At 46.9% G+C, this 17458-nt stretch overlaps 1 protein-coding gene across 3 annotated transcripts in view; it reads right to left on the reverse strand.

Moving 5' to 3' along the window:
- The window catches only part of ADGRG2 (adhesion G protein-coupled receptor G2), a 267587-nt gene that overhangs the window by 50341 nt on the left and 199788 nt on the right, over window positions 1-17458 (reverse strand). For all 3 annotated transcript variants that reach the window (XM_063955727.1, XM_063955726.1, XM_063955728.1), the window contains one exon: window positions 2302-2324. In XM_063955727.1, the coding sequence (XP_063811797.1) occupies window positions 2302-2324 (23 nt within the window). The remainder of the gene's footprint in view (window positions 1-2301; window positions 2325-17458) is intronic.

Consider the following 17458-nt stretch of genomic DNA (forward strand, 5'->3'; position numbering starts at 1 on the left):
ATAAAAGAACCCTGTGGTCGCGTACCGGGACCCGAATCCGTCAGTCCACAAGGGCACATGCTGTGCTAACCACCGGGATCTCATACTGATCCCAATTTATCATATGGAAGAAAAAAACAGATTTTAATTACCTAACGGTAAATCCTTTTCTCGTAGTCCATAAGGGATATTGGGGAGACTTAGTACGATGGGTATAGACGGGGTCCAAATGAGCCGGTGCACTTTAAATTTCTTCACTGGGTGTGCTGGCTCCTCCCCTTTATGCCCCCCCTTCCCCCACAGGCAGTTATAGCTTAAACAGTGTCCAAAGGAGAAAGGACATATATGAGAGAAGGAACATAACATTAATGAGTGGTGAAATTTAAACACCAGCACACCACTAACATACAACAACCAGCAATGGCTGGTAACAACAAACAGCAATAGCTGAACAGGTAACCATATAAAAAGAGAACCTGCATAAAAGTCAACGCACTGAGGCGGGCGCCCAATATCCCTTATGAACTACGAGAAAAGGATTTACCGGTAGGTAATTAAAATCCTATTTTCTCTAGCATCCATAATGGATATTGGGGAGACTTAGTACGATGGGGACGTCCCAAAGCTTCAAGAAAAGGTAGGAACGTGCGGAGACTTTTGCAGCACCGCCTGCCCAAACTGGGTATCTTCTTTGGCCAGCGTATCAATACTTGTAGAACTTCACAAAAAAGTGTTCTGCCCCGACCAGGTAGCAGTACGGCATAGTTGCAAAGCCGAGACTCCACGGGCAGCCGCCATGGAAGAGACCACCAATCTCGTAGAGTGGGCCTTCAGAGACTTAAGAACAGGTAAGCATGTCGACACATGTTTTGGCCTGTTTGATAGTAAACCTAAGCCAACTAGCAATGGACTGCTTTGAAGCAGGACAACCCTTTTTCTGCGCATCATAGAGCACAAACAAGGGATCTGTCTTTCTGATCCGAGCCGTTCACTCGACATAGATCTTCAAGGCTTGCACAGCATCCAATGCCTCCGGAGGAGCAGAAGTGCCAAAACTTGACGTAACCACAATAGGTTGATTCAAGTGGAACGCAGAGACAACCTTCGGCAGGAACTGTTGCAGAGTCCTGAGCTCCACTTTGTCCTCATAAAAGACCAAGTAAGGGCTTTTACACGATAAAGCTCCTCACTCTGAGACACGCCTAGCAGAAGCCAGGGCCAGTAATATCACTGTATTCCATGTGAGGTACTTGTCTTCTACCATCATCAAACTAGGAGGACTGTACAAAATATAACATGATATTCAAATCCCAGGGTGCCGTGGGCAGCACAAAAGGAAGTTCAATGTGAAGTACACCTTGCAAGAATGTCTGAACTACTGGCAAGACTGCTAATTTCTTCTGGAATAAAATTGAGAGGGCTGAAATCTTGACCTTAATGGAACCCAGACGTAAGCCCTTATCCACACCAGCCTGCAGGAAACGGAGGAAACGTCCGAGCGGAAACTCCGCAGGCGGAAACGTGCGTTCCTCGCACCAAGAGACATACAGTATCTCCTCCAGATATGATGATAGTGTTTTGACGTCACAGTTTTCCTGGCCTGAACCATGGTAGCAATAAACTTCTTGGAAAGGCCCTTGTGAGCTAGGATGTTCCGCTCAACGTCCATGCTGTCAAACAAAGCCGCCGTAAGTCCAGGTAGACAAACGGTCCTTGTTGAAGATCTCTGCTCAGTGGCAGAGGCCAAGGGTCTTCTACAGACATGTCCAGAAGATCCTCATACCACGCCCTCCAAGGCCAATCTGGGGCAATCAGAAATGCCTGGACTCTGGACGCAGAGCGCCGCTTAACAAACAACCTTTCAGGACGGTGGTGCTGCAGCTGGGAAGTGGCTCTGACACCTCGCAAGGCCGGTTGCCCAAACAGCATATCAAAAATAACAAAGATTTAAAATAAACTGAAGAAAACTCTCTGGAGCTTGCAGAGTGTGCATCCTTTCCTGAGAGCACTTTTTTCTGAACTGCCTGTGGGAGGGGACATAGAAGGGAGGAGCCAGCACACCCAGTGAAAAAATTAAAGTGCACCGGCTCCTTTGGGCCCCGTCTATCCCCATCGTACTAATTCTTCCCAATATCCCTTATGGATGCCAGAGAAATAGCAATTTAATTACTGTACTGTAAGTCTCCCCATTACAGCTTTTATTATTTTTGCCAATAAGCACTCTTTTTTAGTTATTTTCTGATCACAAGACTGTAATGGGAACATAACCTTCTATTGTATGACGTGAACTAAAAAAGCCATAAAATTAACAATAATACTTACTTCCAAACATCAAGTGGACAATTCTGTAAATACAAATAGTACAGTATACTTAGTGCAAGTTTACATAATAATAATTTTTTCAGTCACAACAGAGCGGATACAAATAAAACTCATCTGTCCCGATTTAAATATAATACATTGTCTATTATCACTGTTACAACACTAAAATTATTGCATGTGCATCACTGTAATGTTCATTTGTAAAGCAAAACAATGCAGTTTTATAATAATGGAGTAAATGGCCACTAAAAGTGTGACAAGATGGTGGTGCCCGTGCTCTCCACAGAGGATAACATTTAGCATATTCTGATGGGAGTACTGTAGGTTGGTGGGTCAGGGGTGTTTCCTGCTATATGTGTGCAGTAAGTGCATTCATAGATGCAATCCCTATTTTGAAAAAGGATGCATAGTTTCCCCTGAAAACACTGCACAGTGATTTGGTTTTTCCATGTCCTTTGACGTAGCAGAAATCAGGTCTCTAGTCTTGGACTGGCATCGTCTTCCCACTTTTTCACTGGTGATGTACCCACCCCTGAATTCTAAAATGTTAACATTGTGTTTACAATTTTTAAAGACAACATTTCTCAGGGGTTACCATGCACAACCAATAAATGCAATGCAAGAAAAGCTAACGGAAAGTGCATTAAAAATGGGAGGGATTCAAGTTGCCAGCTGCCGGGATCCCGCCGGTCAGCATACGGACGCCGGAATCCTGACACCTGGTGAAATACCGGCGCCCAAAATACTCACTTGGGTGGTGTTCCACACCACCACCACCCGAGGGATAATATAACCTTGTGGCGACCTAAAGTGGCCATCGGGCCTGAAGTGTGGCAAGTGCAGGGAGTCTAAAGTGTGCATGAGATTTAATGTTACATAGAATTTGATGGCAGATAAGAATCACTAGGCCCATCTAGTTGTTAATCCATTTTTCCAGAAATGTGAACAAGTCCTTAATTAGAAGACTTAAAACATAAAAAAAAAATCAACATTCAAAGTCTTCTAAGAGTGGTAGCAGGATGTACTTTAAAGTAATATCTAAAAAGTTTCTCTACTTTCACGTGGCTGTATAAACCTGCAAAAGTAGGCAAAGTTCCTTTTACAAGTTTCAAGGACTCGCAAGATGGCATGTACCTTGAAATAAGCTATTAATGAAGAGTGTGATTTTTTTGTTGTATTTTTCTTTCCCATTTGGAAATCAGCTCATGCTTCATACTTACTGATGTTAATTTGTGTATAAAAAAACCCACATGTATTTATGACTAGTGTTATTACTTTAATTTTTACTACAATTGTAAGGGTTACTCAATGGTACACTTGGGGGGGTGTGGGGGGGGGAGTCTGTCTATAGATTCAGCCTGAGTATACCAACTGCTGTAAGTAATCATGTTTGCTGATGGAGAGTCAGACCCCAGGGCTCTCAATTACACAGGTATCCTGTTCTGCAGACGGTGGAACTTCACAAAGTGTTACATTTCTTTGCTTCCTATCCTTATGCATCGATTTTGATAAATATAGCCAATTAGCCAGTTTACCAGGCTTGAGAGTAAATGGACTACTTTTTGCACTGACTTACTTATGAAGCTGGCTTTGAACTTTTAGTAACCCATATGCTTGAGTTTGCACTAACATTGTTGAATTCCTTTTCCTACCAATACGGGATTGTAAATTTCTACGTGGATCAATTTTATAAACTATTGGAATTATAATTATACATCATTGACAAGTTACTTCATGAAGAGATGTTATTTTATGTATATATATATATATATATATATATATATATATATATATATATATACACACACATACACAGTATATATGGGTTTTATTACATTCAAGCACAGGCGACTATTTTGTATACTAATGTTCATCTGGATGACCATTTGTCTAGGCAGTTATGAGTAGTACTATTTGTATTCATATATAGGTATTTTACTTGTGATAACCTACAGTAGCTCATAGTTGTGTTGTTATCAATTATTTCAACAATCTCTTAAAATAATTTATGTACTGTATCTTGCAAAGAGTTTGTCAGAGCTTCCTCAAACAATATTTGTGTATTTTCCTTTATAGACATTAAGATCCAGATGCCCTGTTAGGAAGCAGCAAACTAGCGTCCCTATTTTGTTTTTATATTTTTATACTGTATGACTAGTAGCCTTCTAATGAGTAGCAACCGGTAACATTGCTGCTCCGAGCCTACAGATCCTTCCTGAGCTCACACGCGATGCAATGGCCGATCTGTCATTTTGAGTCCCTTCAGAGTTCTAAAGAATAGTGACCATGTAAACCTATCTCCCATCACAATGATTTTGTATTTCAGTCGCGGCAAAACCGTAGTTTCCAATATTATCTGACTGTGTTGGCTTGTTTTTTCATTTGCCAATTAATATTATTGTATCGTTTTTATTATTCACAATATTTTATTTATTGCTTTAGTGACTGTAGAACCCTTATCTATTAATTTATGATTGATGGGTATTTCTTTTACAGTTATTGAAGTGACAATATGCTGCATTAGCTACTAGTGATATATTTTACTCCTTTGCCAAAAAATAGTCACAGCGCTTAGTGTGAAACAAAAAAAAAAATCAATAATTTGTGAAGTGTAATGAAATTATAAACATATGTACAAGGCTGCCTTACCAAAAATACTCTGTTTCAGAACGTATGAGTAAAGAAGTAGAAAAAAGGTGGAGGCAGCTATAAATTCTTACATAATAAATATTTATTGAAAAATACATTATTTAAAAGCTTTTATGAGATCAAACTTGAGGTTATCACCGTACCAGAAATGTTAATGTTTCAGGCAAGCCTCGTACCTTAAATAGGCTTTAAACAAGTATATCAGATGTGTTTTTTGGACTTCTCAGCATAAACACTCCCACCTCATGGGTCTTCCATGTTATGTATGAATATCTTCCCCACGCCACATACAGTATATCCAAGAGACACATCTGATATACTAATTTAAAAGGCATGAGGCTTGTGATTTTGAGGAGACATTGCTACATTTCCCTCAATATACTATGTACATACATGGCGGTGCGCACAGACGCAGAAGCTCGGAGCTCCACAATATGTATGGGGAAGCTGATTTTGGTGATGACTGCTGTGGTCCTGCTGGTGTCTGAGGAAGCTGGTCTTTGCTATGCCCGGATGAAGCTGCTTGCTATCTGAGACCGGGCGGCGAGCAGCAGGGGAGAGATGTGACAGGCAGGAGAAGGAAGCCGGGAAGCGCTATCTGGCCCGGCGGTGTACTAAGGCAACGAGCGGACAGATAGTCGTCTTTGGCAAACGGAGAGGAGATGGACTGTGTATCTATACTAACAATAACTGGTGCACTGACTCGCCATTGTTGAAAGTCATTGTTCTCCAGAGCTGGATTATCTGATGTTGAAGTGCAGGCCTTTTTATTTACCTCAAGAATTCTCGGCTATAATAGTGAGTGCAGTATATATTCCACCACAGGCTGTTGTCAAGGATGCCCTGCAGATTCTTTATAGCGCTATTTCTAAAAGGCAGGGGGTTTATCCGGAGGGAGTATTTTTAATAGTTCGTGATTTTAACAAAGCAAATTTAAAGGCGGGGTTACCAAAATTTTACAATTTATATTAGCTCCGACAAGGGCTGATAATATTCTTGATCAAGTTTTTAGTAGTGTTAAGCAGGCATATAAAACCATCATGTGTCCCCATGTTGGGTTTTCTGACCACATGTCTATGTATCTTATGCCCTCGTATAGTCCATTGTTGAAACGCAGGAAAGTAGAAAGCAGAGCCGTTTGTATATGGCTGGAGGATGCTATGTCTAGGCTACAGGATTGTTTTGAGACGACAGATTGGGAATTATTTATTTCTCAGTCTGTTGAAAACTCACAGGTTAATATTAACCATTTAGCTTCAGCAGTACTCTCATACATGTACTGGTGCATTGGGAATGTCACCATCATGAAAAGTATTAAGCAGTTTCCGAACGAGAAGCCATGGATGAACGTGGAGGTGCATTCATTACTGCGTGCTAGAAATCAAGCCTTCAAGGCTAATGATAAGGTAGCATACAGAGAAACTAGATCAACCCTGAAAAAATAAGAATTTACTTACCGATAATTCTATTTCTCATAGTCCGTAGTGGATGCTGGGAACTCCGAAAGGACCATGGGGAATAGCGGCTCCGCAGGAGACTGGGCACAAAAGTAAAAGCTTTAGGACTAGCTGGTGTGCACTGGCTCCTCCCCCTATGACCCTCCTCCAAGCCTCAGTTAGGATACTGTGCCCGGACGAGCGTACACAATAAGGAAGGATTATGAATCCCGGGTAAGACTCATACCAGCCACACCAATCACACCGTACAACCTGTGATCTGAACCCAGTTAACAGCATGATAACAGAGGAGCCTCTGAAAAGATGGCTCACAACAATAATAACCCGATTTTTGTAACTACGTACAAGTATTGCAGACAATCCGCACTTGGGATGGGCGCCCAGCATCCACTACGGACTATGAGAAATAGAATTATCGGTAAGTAAATTCTTATTTTCTCTGACGTCCTAGTGGATGCTGGGAACTCCGAAAGGACCATGGGGATTATACCAAAGCTCCCAAACGGGCGGGAGAGTGCGGATGACTCTGCAGCACCAAATGAGAGAACTCCAGGTCCTCCTCAGCCAGGGTATCAATTTTGTAGAATTTTACAAACGTATTTGCTCCTGACCAAGTAGCTGCTCGGCAAAGTTGTAAAGCCGAGACCCCTCGGGCAGCCGCCCAAGATGAGCCCATCTTCCTTGTGGAGTGGGCATTTACAGATTTTTGGCTGTGGCAGGCCTGCCACAGAATGTGCAAGCTGAATTGTACTACAAATCCAATGAGCAATAGTCTGCTTAGAAGCAGGAGCACCCAGCTTGTTGGGTGCATACAGGATAAACAGCGAGTCAGATTTTCTGACTCCAGCCGTCCTGGAAACATATATTTTCAGGGCCCTGACAACGTCTAGCAACTTGGAGTCCTCCAAGTCCCTAGTAGCCGCAGGCACCACAATAGGTTGGTTCAGGTGAAACGCTGAAACCACCTTAGGGAGAAACTGAGGACGAGTCCTCAATTCCGCCCTGTCCGAATGGAAAATCAGATAAGGGCTTTTACAGGATAAAGCCGCCCATTCCGACACGCGCCTGGCCCAGGCCAGGGCCAACAGCATGACCACTTTCCATGTGAGATATTTTAACTCCACAGATTTAAGTGGTTCAAACCAATGTGACTTTTTGGAACCCAAAAACTACATTGAGATCCCAAGGTGCCACTGGAGGCACAAAAGGAGGCTGTATATGCAGTACCCCTTTTACAACGTCTGAACTTCAGGGACTGAAGCTAGTTCTTTTTGGAAGAAAATTGACAGGGCCGAAATTTGAACCTTAATGGACCCCAATTTCAGGCCCATAGACACTCCTGTTTGCAGGAAATGTAGGAATCGACCCAGTTGAATTTCCTCCGTCGGGCCTTACTGGCCTCGCACCACACAACATATTTTCGCCAAATGCGGTGATAATGTTTTGCGGTTACATCCTTCCTGGCTTTGATCAGGATAGGGATGACTTCATCCGGGATGCCTTTTTTCCTTCAGGATCCGGCGTTCAACCGCCATGCCGTCAAACGCAGTCGCGGTAAGTCTTGGAACAGACAGGGTCCTTGCTGGAGCAGGTCCCTTCTTAGAGGTAGAGGCCACGGATCCTCCGTGAGCATCTTTTGAAGTTCCGGTTACCAAGTCCTTCTTGGCCAATCCGGAGCCACGAATATAGTGCTTACTCCTCTCCATCTTATCAATCTCAGTACCTTGGGTATGAGAGGCAGATGAGGGAACACATACACTGACTGGTACACCCACGGTGTTACCAGAGCGTCTACAGCTATTGCCTGAGGGTCCCTTGACCTGGCGCAATACCTGTCGAGTTTTTCCCAACGGTTTATAATCATGTGGAAGACTTCTGGGTGAAGTCCCCACTCTCCCGGGTGGAGGTCGTGTCTGCTGAGGAAGTCTGCTTCCTAGTTGTCCACTCACGGAATTGCTGACAGTGCTATCACATGATTTTCCGCCCAGCGAAGAATCCTTGCAGCTTCTGCCATTGCCCTCCTGCTTCTTGTGCCACCCTGTCTGTTTACGTGGGTGACTGCCGTGATGTTGTCCGACTGGATCAACACCGGCTGACCTTGAAGCAGAGGTCTTGCTAAGCTTAGAGCATTGTAAATGGCCCTTAGCTTCAGGATATTTATGTGAAGTGATGTCTCCAGGCTTGACCATAAGCCCTGGAAATTCCTTCCCTGTGTGACTGCTCCCCAGCCTCGCAGGCTGGCATCCGTGGTCACCAGGACCCAGTCCTGAATGCCGAATCTGCGGCCCTCTAGAAGATGAGCACTCTGCAACCACCACAGGAGGGACACCCTTGTTCTTGGTGACAGGGTTATCCGCTGATGCATCTGAAGATGCGACCCGGACCATTTGTCCAGCAGGTCCCACTGGAAAGTTCTTGCGTGGAATCTGCCGAATGGGATTGCTTCGTAGGAAGCCACCATTTTACCCAGAACCCTTGTGCATTGATGCACTGAGACTTGGCTCGGTTTTAGGAGGTTCCTGACTAGCTCGGATAACTCCCTGGCTTTCTCCTCCGGGAGAAACACCTTTTTCTGGACTGTGTCCAGGATCATCCCTAGGAACAGAAGACGAGTCGTCGGAACCAGCTGCGATTTTGGAATATTGAGAATCCAATCGTGCTGCCGCAACACTACCTGAGATAGTGCTACACCGACCTCCAACTGTTCCCTGGATCTTACCCTTATCAGGGAATCGTCCAAGTAAGGGATAACTAAAATTCCCTTCCTTCGAAGGAATATCATCATTTCGGCCATTACCTTGGTAAAGACCCGGGGTGCCGTGGACCATCCATACGGCAGCGTCTGAACTGATAGTGACAGTTCTGTACCATAAACCTGAGGTACCCTTGGTGAGAAGGGTAAATTTGGACATGAAGGTAAGCATCCTTGATGTCCCGAGACATCATGTAGTCCCCTTCTTCCAGGTTCGCAATCACTGCTCTGAGTGACTCAATCTTGAATTTGAACCTCTGTATGTGAGTGTTCAAAGATTTTAGATTTAGAATCGGTCTCACCGAGCCGTCCGGCTTCGGTACCACAACAGTGTGGAATAATACCCCGTTCCCTGTTGCAGGAGGGGTACCTTGATTATCACCTGTTGGGAATACAGCTTGTGAATGGCTTCCAAAACTGTCTCCCTGTCAGAAGGAGACATCGGTAAAGCCGACTTTAGGAAACGGCGAGGGGGAGACGTCTCGAATTCCAATTTGTACCCCTGAGATATCACCTGAAGGATCCAGGGGTCTACTTGCGAGTGAGCCCACTGCGCGCTGAAATTCATTGAGACGGGCCCCCCACCGTGCCTGATTCTGCTTGTAAAGCCCCAGCGTCATACTGAGGGCTTGGCAGAGGCGGGAGAGGGTTTCTGTTCCTGGGAACTGGCTGATTTCTGCAGCCTTTTCCCTCTCCCTCTGTCACGGGGCAGAAATGAGGAACCTTTTGCCCGCTTGTCCACGAAAAGACTGCGCCTGATAATACGGCGTCTTCTCCTGTTGAGAGGCGACCTGGGGTACAAACGTGGATTTCCCAGCTGTTGCCGTGGCCACCAGGTCTGAAAGACCGACCCCAAATAACTCCTCCCCTTAATAAGGCAATACTTCCAAATGCCGTTTGAAATCCGCATCACCTGACCACTGTCGTGTCCATAACCCTCTACTGGTAGAAATGGACAACGCACTTAGACTTGATGCCAGTCGGCAAATATTCCGCTGTGCATCACGCATATATAGAAATGCATCTTTTAAATGCTCTATAGGCAAAAATATACTGTCCCTATCTAGGGTATCAATATTTTCAGTCAGGGAATCCGACCACGCCAACCCAGCACTGCACATCCAGGCTGAGGCGATTGCTGGTCGCAGTATAACACCAGTATGTGTGTAAATACCTTTTAGGATACCCTCCTGCTTTCTATCAGCAGGATCCTTAAGGGCGGCCATCTCAGGCGAAGGTAGAGCCCTTACAAGCGTGTGAGCGCTTTATCCACCCTAGGGGGTGTTTCCCAACGCACCCTAACCTCTGGCGGGAAAGGATATAATGCCAATAACATTTTAGAAATTATCAGTTGGGGGCGTGGCCTGGTCGTGGATGCAGGAGGCTGTGCAGCACACGAGCTCCTGAGACAATAGCAGTTTTAACTGCTAAATTGTTCTTTTACTCGGGGAATTACTACCCCCCATCTATCTACCTGGGCCCCCCAAGCATCGACCAGGGCGGTTGCGGAGCCGGCGGGTGCCCCCTGTACCCGTGCGGGTTGCGGCCTACCCTGCCAGCTGGAGCCGGGACCTCGCGCTCGGAGCAGCCCCGGACCGGAAGTTCGGTGCCCTGCGGCGGAGGGCCGAGAAGGAGCTGTCCCCATTACCCCTGGATCCCCCACACCACTCACCACTCTGCTTCTTACCTGGGTGAGTCTCTCCCTGGCCGAGCCGCTCGGTGCGGCGATCCCCCGTATACCCGGCGGTCAGCTTGGTGCGAGAGACGCCGGTCACGTGGTGCCGCTGCCGGGGCCGAACGCGGCCGCCGCTGCACTCAGCGAGTCTCCTGGGACCCCTCCTGGGCTCCGGAGACCCAAGCCACTGCCACCACTGAGTGTACCCCGCAAGAGGGGTTTATATATATATATGGGGCATATAACAGGCACCTGAAGCAGGTGACCTGGCGGCGCCATCTTGGATCCTGGCAGTCACCTCTAACAGCTAGGAATAGCAGCCTGGAAAAGCACCCACAATAAGAGTAGCTGAACTGGGGGGATTTCTAGCCCTGCGGCCAACTAAGGTGTCGGGGAAGGGAGCTGCCGACACAGAACCTCAGCCTAACCCTGAATGCTCATTCTTAGCCCGACATAGAGAAGTGAGGCTCCCCCTAGTGGATCCCTATCACATCTCACCTCTCCTATTGTTATACTTGTCTGTATTATAACAAAGCACCTTGCCTATGAATATTCACCGCAGTACGACCAGCAAGTCTCCACTCAAAAGAAAATAGATGCCTCCTCCTGCCGCCATGTAGGGCCGTCTCGAGGGATGCCGGCTGACGCCTTCTGACACGTTCTATCACCCAAACGACCACAGATCTGTCTTGCGGACTCTGCAATCTCTCGCTAGGTCCGACATGATAACGCATCCACCCAGGCATGTCTGTAATTAAGCGACTTACCGAACGCACTCACCACTGCAGATGACACTCTCTTCTACAAGGTGGCGACATAGGGATTTGTGAATATCAGCCCCAAGCCCTGGGATACGGGTCCGGGGGAGTAATCAAGGTGTGACCTGAAGTACTGGGTCGCCCGACACCCCTGCTCCAGTACTGGCCGTGCAGGTTCCGACGCCCAAATCCCCTTCCTACCACCCATGAGTCGCAGGAAACGTAGGGGAGTGAAAACCTCTGCTTGCCAGTCTGACGTCACCCCCCGCGCAGATTTAAGAAGGTTTCTCAATCTCCGGAAAGATACAGATATGGCGACTCCATCGACGCCTTCCTCTCCGGCACATGCTGAGAGGTTGGAGAAGCAAGGCGAACCCAGGGTGATTACACCAGATAGGAGCCCCGCTGGACAGCAGGACATGCAGAAGGTTCTCGCCCTCCTACAGACCCTGCCCACTAAAGCGGACTTCACATCTTTGGAGAGTAAACTGCGAGATGTGGTCCACTCTGAGGTGTCCTCACACCGGTCGGAACTGACTCAGCTGGGCTCTCGCATTGAAATATTGGAGACCAGGGGAGATGACTCCAACGCTTTCCAACACGCATTGGTGGATACTATCAGACTTCAAGCAGAGGAAATTCAGAAGTTGCACGACCATCTTGATGATATAGACAACAGGGGTCGTAGGAACAACCTGCGGGTGAGGGGCATCCCTGAAGACATACCACAGCAAAGCATCCCGGATGCCCTTTATAAGATCTTTGGTGCAGTCCTGGAAACCGACCCGAACGACCCCATCGTCTTTGACAGGGCACACAGAGCACTGCGCCCCAGAGGCTTGCAGTCCGACCATCCAAGAGACATTATTTGCCGTCTACACTACTACAGCCAAAAAGAAGAGATAATCAGGAAACTTCGTAACGCTGGTGACCTAGACTTCAACGGCTCACCTATCCAGGTCTTCCAGGACCTTTCTCGCCACACCCTACAGTCTAGACGCCAATTAAAACCACTAACAGATGCCCTCCGCAAAAACAACATCAAATACAGATGGGGATTTCCCTTCAGCATCACAGCAACTAATGATGGCCGGTCTGCAGCGATCAGGACCCCTGAGGATGTCGCCCCCTTCTGCTCCACCCTATCTATTGACCCAGTACAGGTCCCCGAATGGCACTCCGTAGGCTCGAGGATTCGCCCCCCCCAACCCCCCCAGGCTGATATACCTTTCCAAACTGTGGGATCCCCCTCAGCAGCACAGAAACGGAATCGCTCCCTTCCGTCCCCGTCATCTTCACCATCCTACTCGGCTACGAAGACCTAATCACCCCACCTTTGGAGTGGCATCTTTTTCTCACTACCCACGAGTGATTGGAATAAAGAGGACTGCTTCAATATGTCGAGTCACTGCGGGAGGGACCACGGCCCCTACAGAAAGACTCCCTCCCTTGAGGCACCCTGAGGTTGAGGGACACGATGCCTCTCGGATCACCGTCTCTATATTCGATAGTCACATCATGCCCGAGGGACCTAGTCATCTCAGTCCCCCGAATAGAGTGAGATAGAAGCAACTTTGTCACGGTCTCGACTGCATTGCCATAGTTTGGTTACAGTATTGCCCTTATTGTTGTGACATGCAATGTTCATATTATCGTGGTCGCTAATTATGTTACACTGACACAGTTCGTGTTGGAGGGCCGATCCGTCCCTCCCTTGTTACCCCACTTACACCGCAATGTTTGGTCCTGGTACGATCGACGGGAACACTGTCCCCGTCGTTCGTTTCACCAGGAGCGGTGTTATGTCTTCATTTGTTCAAATGTTCTATATTGTTTTGCTTTTCTGTTCTATTGTTCTTCTTCTGTCCGCTACTTTCTCCCCTTCTCTTCTTCAGGTTCTCTCCTCCCTTCCAAAACTACCTAGGCACACCAACGCCCAAGCCCTACCCTATGCCGACGGGAACGTTGTCAGACCAGACTTACTATTTCTTTTTGGAACAGGTAAATGGCGTTACTAAAAGTAGTTTCTATTAATGCCCGGGGACTCAACATTCCTGAGAAGAGGTCAAGGGCCTTACGAGAATTGAAAGCCGAAAAAGCAGACGTTGCCTTTGTGCAAGAAACCCACTTTAAAGAGGGGGTGGCCCCCTCTCTCGGGAATCGAGACTTCCCTACAGGGTATTTCTCCAATAACGTGGAGGGTAAGACTCTGGGGGTAGCGATTCTATTTGCCAGACATGTCGCCCTGGCAGATGTAGTTTGCCATAAACTTGTCCCTGGCAGGGCTCTGCTTATAAACTGCACTATCGCCAATAGAGCTTTTACCTTTCTTAATGTTTATGCCCCCAACAAGATACAGCCGGGCTTTTTGGAAAGAGTTCTCACACAAGCCCAACCCCACATTAATGGGGTTCTGCTCTTTGGCGGGGATTTAAACTGGTCCTTGGAACCCAGACTAGACTCCTCCAACCCCTCCCCTAGGTATTCGGACAAATTGCACCGTAGGGTTAGGAGGATTCTACATAACTTTCAACTCATAGATGTCTGGAGGATACAACACCCCTCCTCTCGAGATTTTACCTTCTATTCACACCCCCACAACACTTACACTAGGATTGACTACTTATTTATCCCGCATAGATTTTTGCACCTGGCTGAGGCATCTGCTGTGGGCAACATGTCCTGGACAGACCATGCTCCTGTCTCTTTGGGGATACGTCTGTCCCCTGCGCGCCCGAATTCCTACACGTGGAGACTAAACGAGATGATCATCCAGGATCCCGGTTGCCAGCAGCAGATAAGGGAGGCTATAGCCAACTATATCGAAGTTAACGACACAGAGGGAATCTCTAAAGTGGTAGTTTGGGAAGCCCATAAATGTGTAATAAGGGGAAAACTTATTCAACTGGGCGCCCATAGGAAAAAACAACATATGGCGGCACGGGAGGCCTTGTTACAAAAAATTCAAGCCTTAGAACTTCTCCATAAATCTACCATGTCTGATGACAACCTCCAATCATTACTAAAGGCGCGGAAGGAATTGGACTCGCTTATGTCCCACAGATTGAAGTTAGAAGCTAGGAAATGCCGTAGTCGTTATTTTCTATGGGGGAACAAGCCTGGGAAGCTGCTGGCGCGGGCTCTCCAGGCCCAGCGCGCGGCATCGTTTATACCTAAAGTAAAATCGCATACGGGAACAACACAACACACCACGACTGAGATAGCAGCAGCCTTCCGACACTATTACACCCAGTTATACAATCTAAGAGGCCCCACGGAGGCAGAATCTGACCTCTCCCGAAAGGCCTCTATTGCAGAGTTTTTACGTGAAATTAATTTCCCCACTCTTACACCTGAAGAAGTCGAGTCACTTGAGAACCCCTACACTCTGGCAGAGCTTGAAGAGGCTGTCAAAGCCACCCCGAATGGCAGGAGTCCGGGCCCTGACGGCTTCTCTTTAGCATATTATAAGACATTTGGGGATGTTTTGCTACCTCTGATGCTTAGAGCCTTTAATCAGGTTTCAGACCAGTCCCTCTTCTCCCCCCAGTCTATGTTAGCACATATCACAGTGATTCATAAGGAGGGCAAAGACCCGTCACAATGTTCCAGCTATAGACCCATTTCCCTGCTAAATGTGGACTTGAAGCTCTTCGCCAAATTAATGGCGAATCGCTTAAAACTCTTACTCCCAAAACTAATACACTCGGACCAGGTGGGTTTCGTTCCGGGCCGCGAGGCCAGGGACAACACCACGAAGGTGCTGGATTTAATTTATTACGCATCAACTTGTAAATCCCCCTCCATCCTCCTCTCAACAGACGCAGAAAAAGCGTTTGACAGAGTGGACTGGGATTTCCTGCTGGGGGTGTTGGAGCACATGGGCATGGGCAGGGTAGGCCTCCAGAGAATTAGGGCCCTGTACTCCGGCCCCGCTGCTCGCGTTCGTATCAATGGTGAACTATTAGACCCGTTCCAGATACGGAATGGCACTCGCCAGGGGTGTCCTCTGTCACCACTTATTTTTGTGCTTTGCATGGAGGCCCTGGCGAGGGCCATCCGCCAGAATGTTGACATCACAGGGCTGCAGGTGGGGACAAAGGAGTACAAGCTTGCCCTGTTTGCAGATGACCTCCTTGCAGTGATTTCTAATCCTTTGACCTCTATACCCAACCTTCTTAAAGAGTTCAAGCGTTTTGGAACTCTCTCCAATTTTAAAATTAATTTGTCAAAATCTACAGCAATGAATTTAACACTAGACCAGACCAGCCTCCAAGTACTACAATCTATCTCGCCCTTTGCATGGCACCCAACACAATTAAAATATCTAGGAGTAATCCTACACAGGGATCTTTCCCAGATTTACCAATTAAATTTCCCCCCGTTACTATCAAAACTTCAATCTGACCTCTCCAAATGGGGTGGGAAAAAAATCTCATGGATAGGGAGAATAGCGGTAATCAAAATGAATATTTTGCCCAGAATTCTTTATCTACTACAAACTCTGCCGGTCACTATCCCTCGACCATGGTTTCTCTTACTACAACGAAAGATCAGAGACTACATTTGGGCGGGGCGTAAACCCCGATTTAAGCATGAGATCCTCTTTAGACGAAAACATCAAGGAGGCCTCCAGCTCCCCCACTTTCTATCCTACTACCATGCAGTACTCCTTACGAGGGTCATGGAGTGGAGCAGAGAACTCCACAGGAAACAATGGGTAGACATTGAACTGGCCTCTCTTCCCTCTCTTAACCAGAACTCCCCCTGGCTTTCTAAGGTCCCCCAGGTATTGCACCCACTAGCTGGCCCCATCTTTTCGTGCTGGCGCCTTTTACGCTCCCTCCCGCATCTTTCAGCACACCCCTCCCCACTCTCACCGTTGTTTGGGAATCCAGAGTTCCCCCCAGGGTGTCACTCCCTGTCGTTTTATTTGTGGCAGGAAAGGGGCATCCTGAGAACTAATCAACTGCTGGACTCATCTGGTATAATACCTTTTCCCGAACTGCAAAATAAATGGAATTTACCCAATAAGGAAATCTGGAGATATCTCCAAATTAAACATTATCTACAGACTTTTTGCTCTTCTGGAAAGGGTATACGAGCACTGACTCTATTTGAACAGATGTGCCTCTCCCACACATACCCTAGACACACTCTCTCCACGTTCTACAAATGGATCTTGAACCATAGATTTTCTTCCCAACCGAAATTTGTCAGGGACTGGGAGCTAGACTTGGGGGGTTTGGTGACCACAGATGATTGGGAGGGTATTTATAAAAATACCTTCTCATTAACTACAAATGTGCTAGTCTTGGAAACTCACTACAAGGTACTTACAAGGTGGTATAGATGCCCAAATATCCTTGCGAAAATTTATCCTGGAGTACCCAACACGTGCTGGAGATGCGGGACCACATTAGGTACCCCACTACATATATGGTGGGAATGCTCGCTTTTGCAACCATTTTGGCGCAAGGTGGTGGAGACAGCTAGCATTATCCTTGGGGAAGACTTACCCTTTTGCCCGGGTTTTTGGTTATTAAATCACACGCGTATACCTAGACATCACCTTAAGAAATCACTACTTCGCCATATTTTGAGTGCCTCTAAGGCAGTGATCCCAGTCCACTGGAAATCAACAGTGTCCCCCACTATGAGTGAATGGACGGCCCGCTTAGATCACTATATGGCAATGGAAGACCTTATTCTATCTTTGGAAATGAGGAACACTTCCTTCATAGCTACTTGGAGCCCATGGCTGGAATACAAAGCCACAACACATCACAAATCCTCTCTTTAAGAGAAACCCATCCGTCATGCCTCCAGTAGTTATATGATATAAATCACGGTTAAAGCTCCTTTG

The sequence above is a fragment of the Pseudophryne corroboree genome, chromosome 2 (assembly GCF_028390025.1).
Source record: "Pseudophryne corroboree isolate aPseCor3 chromosome 2, aPseCor3.hap2, whole genome shotgun sequence".
In the NCBI taxonomy this organism is placed as follows: domain Eukaryota; kingdom Metazoa; phylum Chordata; class Amphibia; order Anura; family Myobatrachidae; genus Pseudophryne; species Pseudophryne corroboree.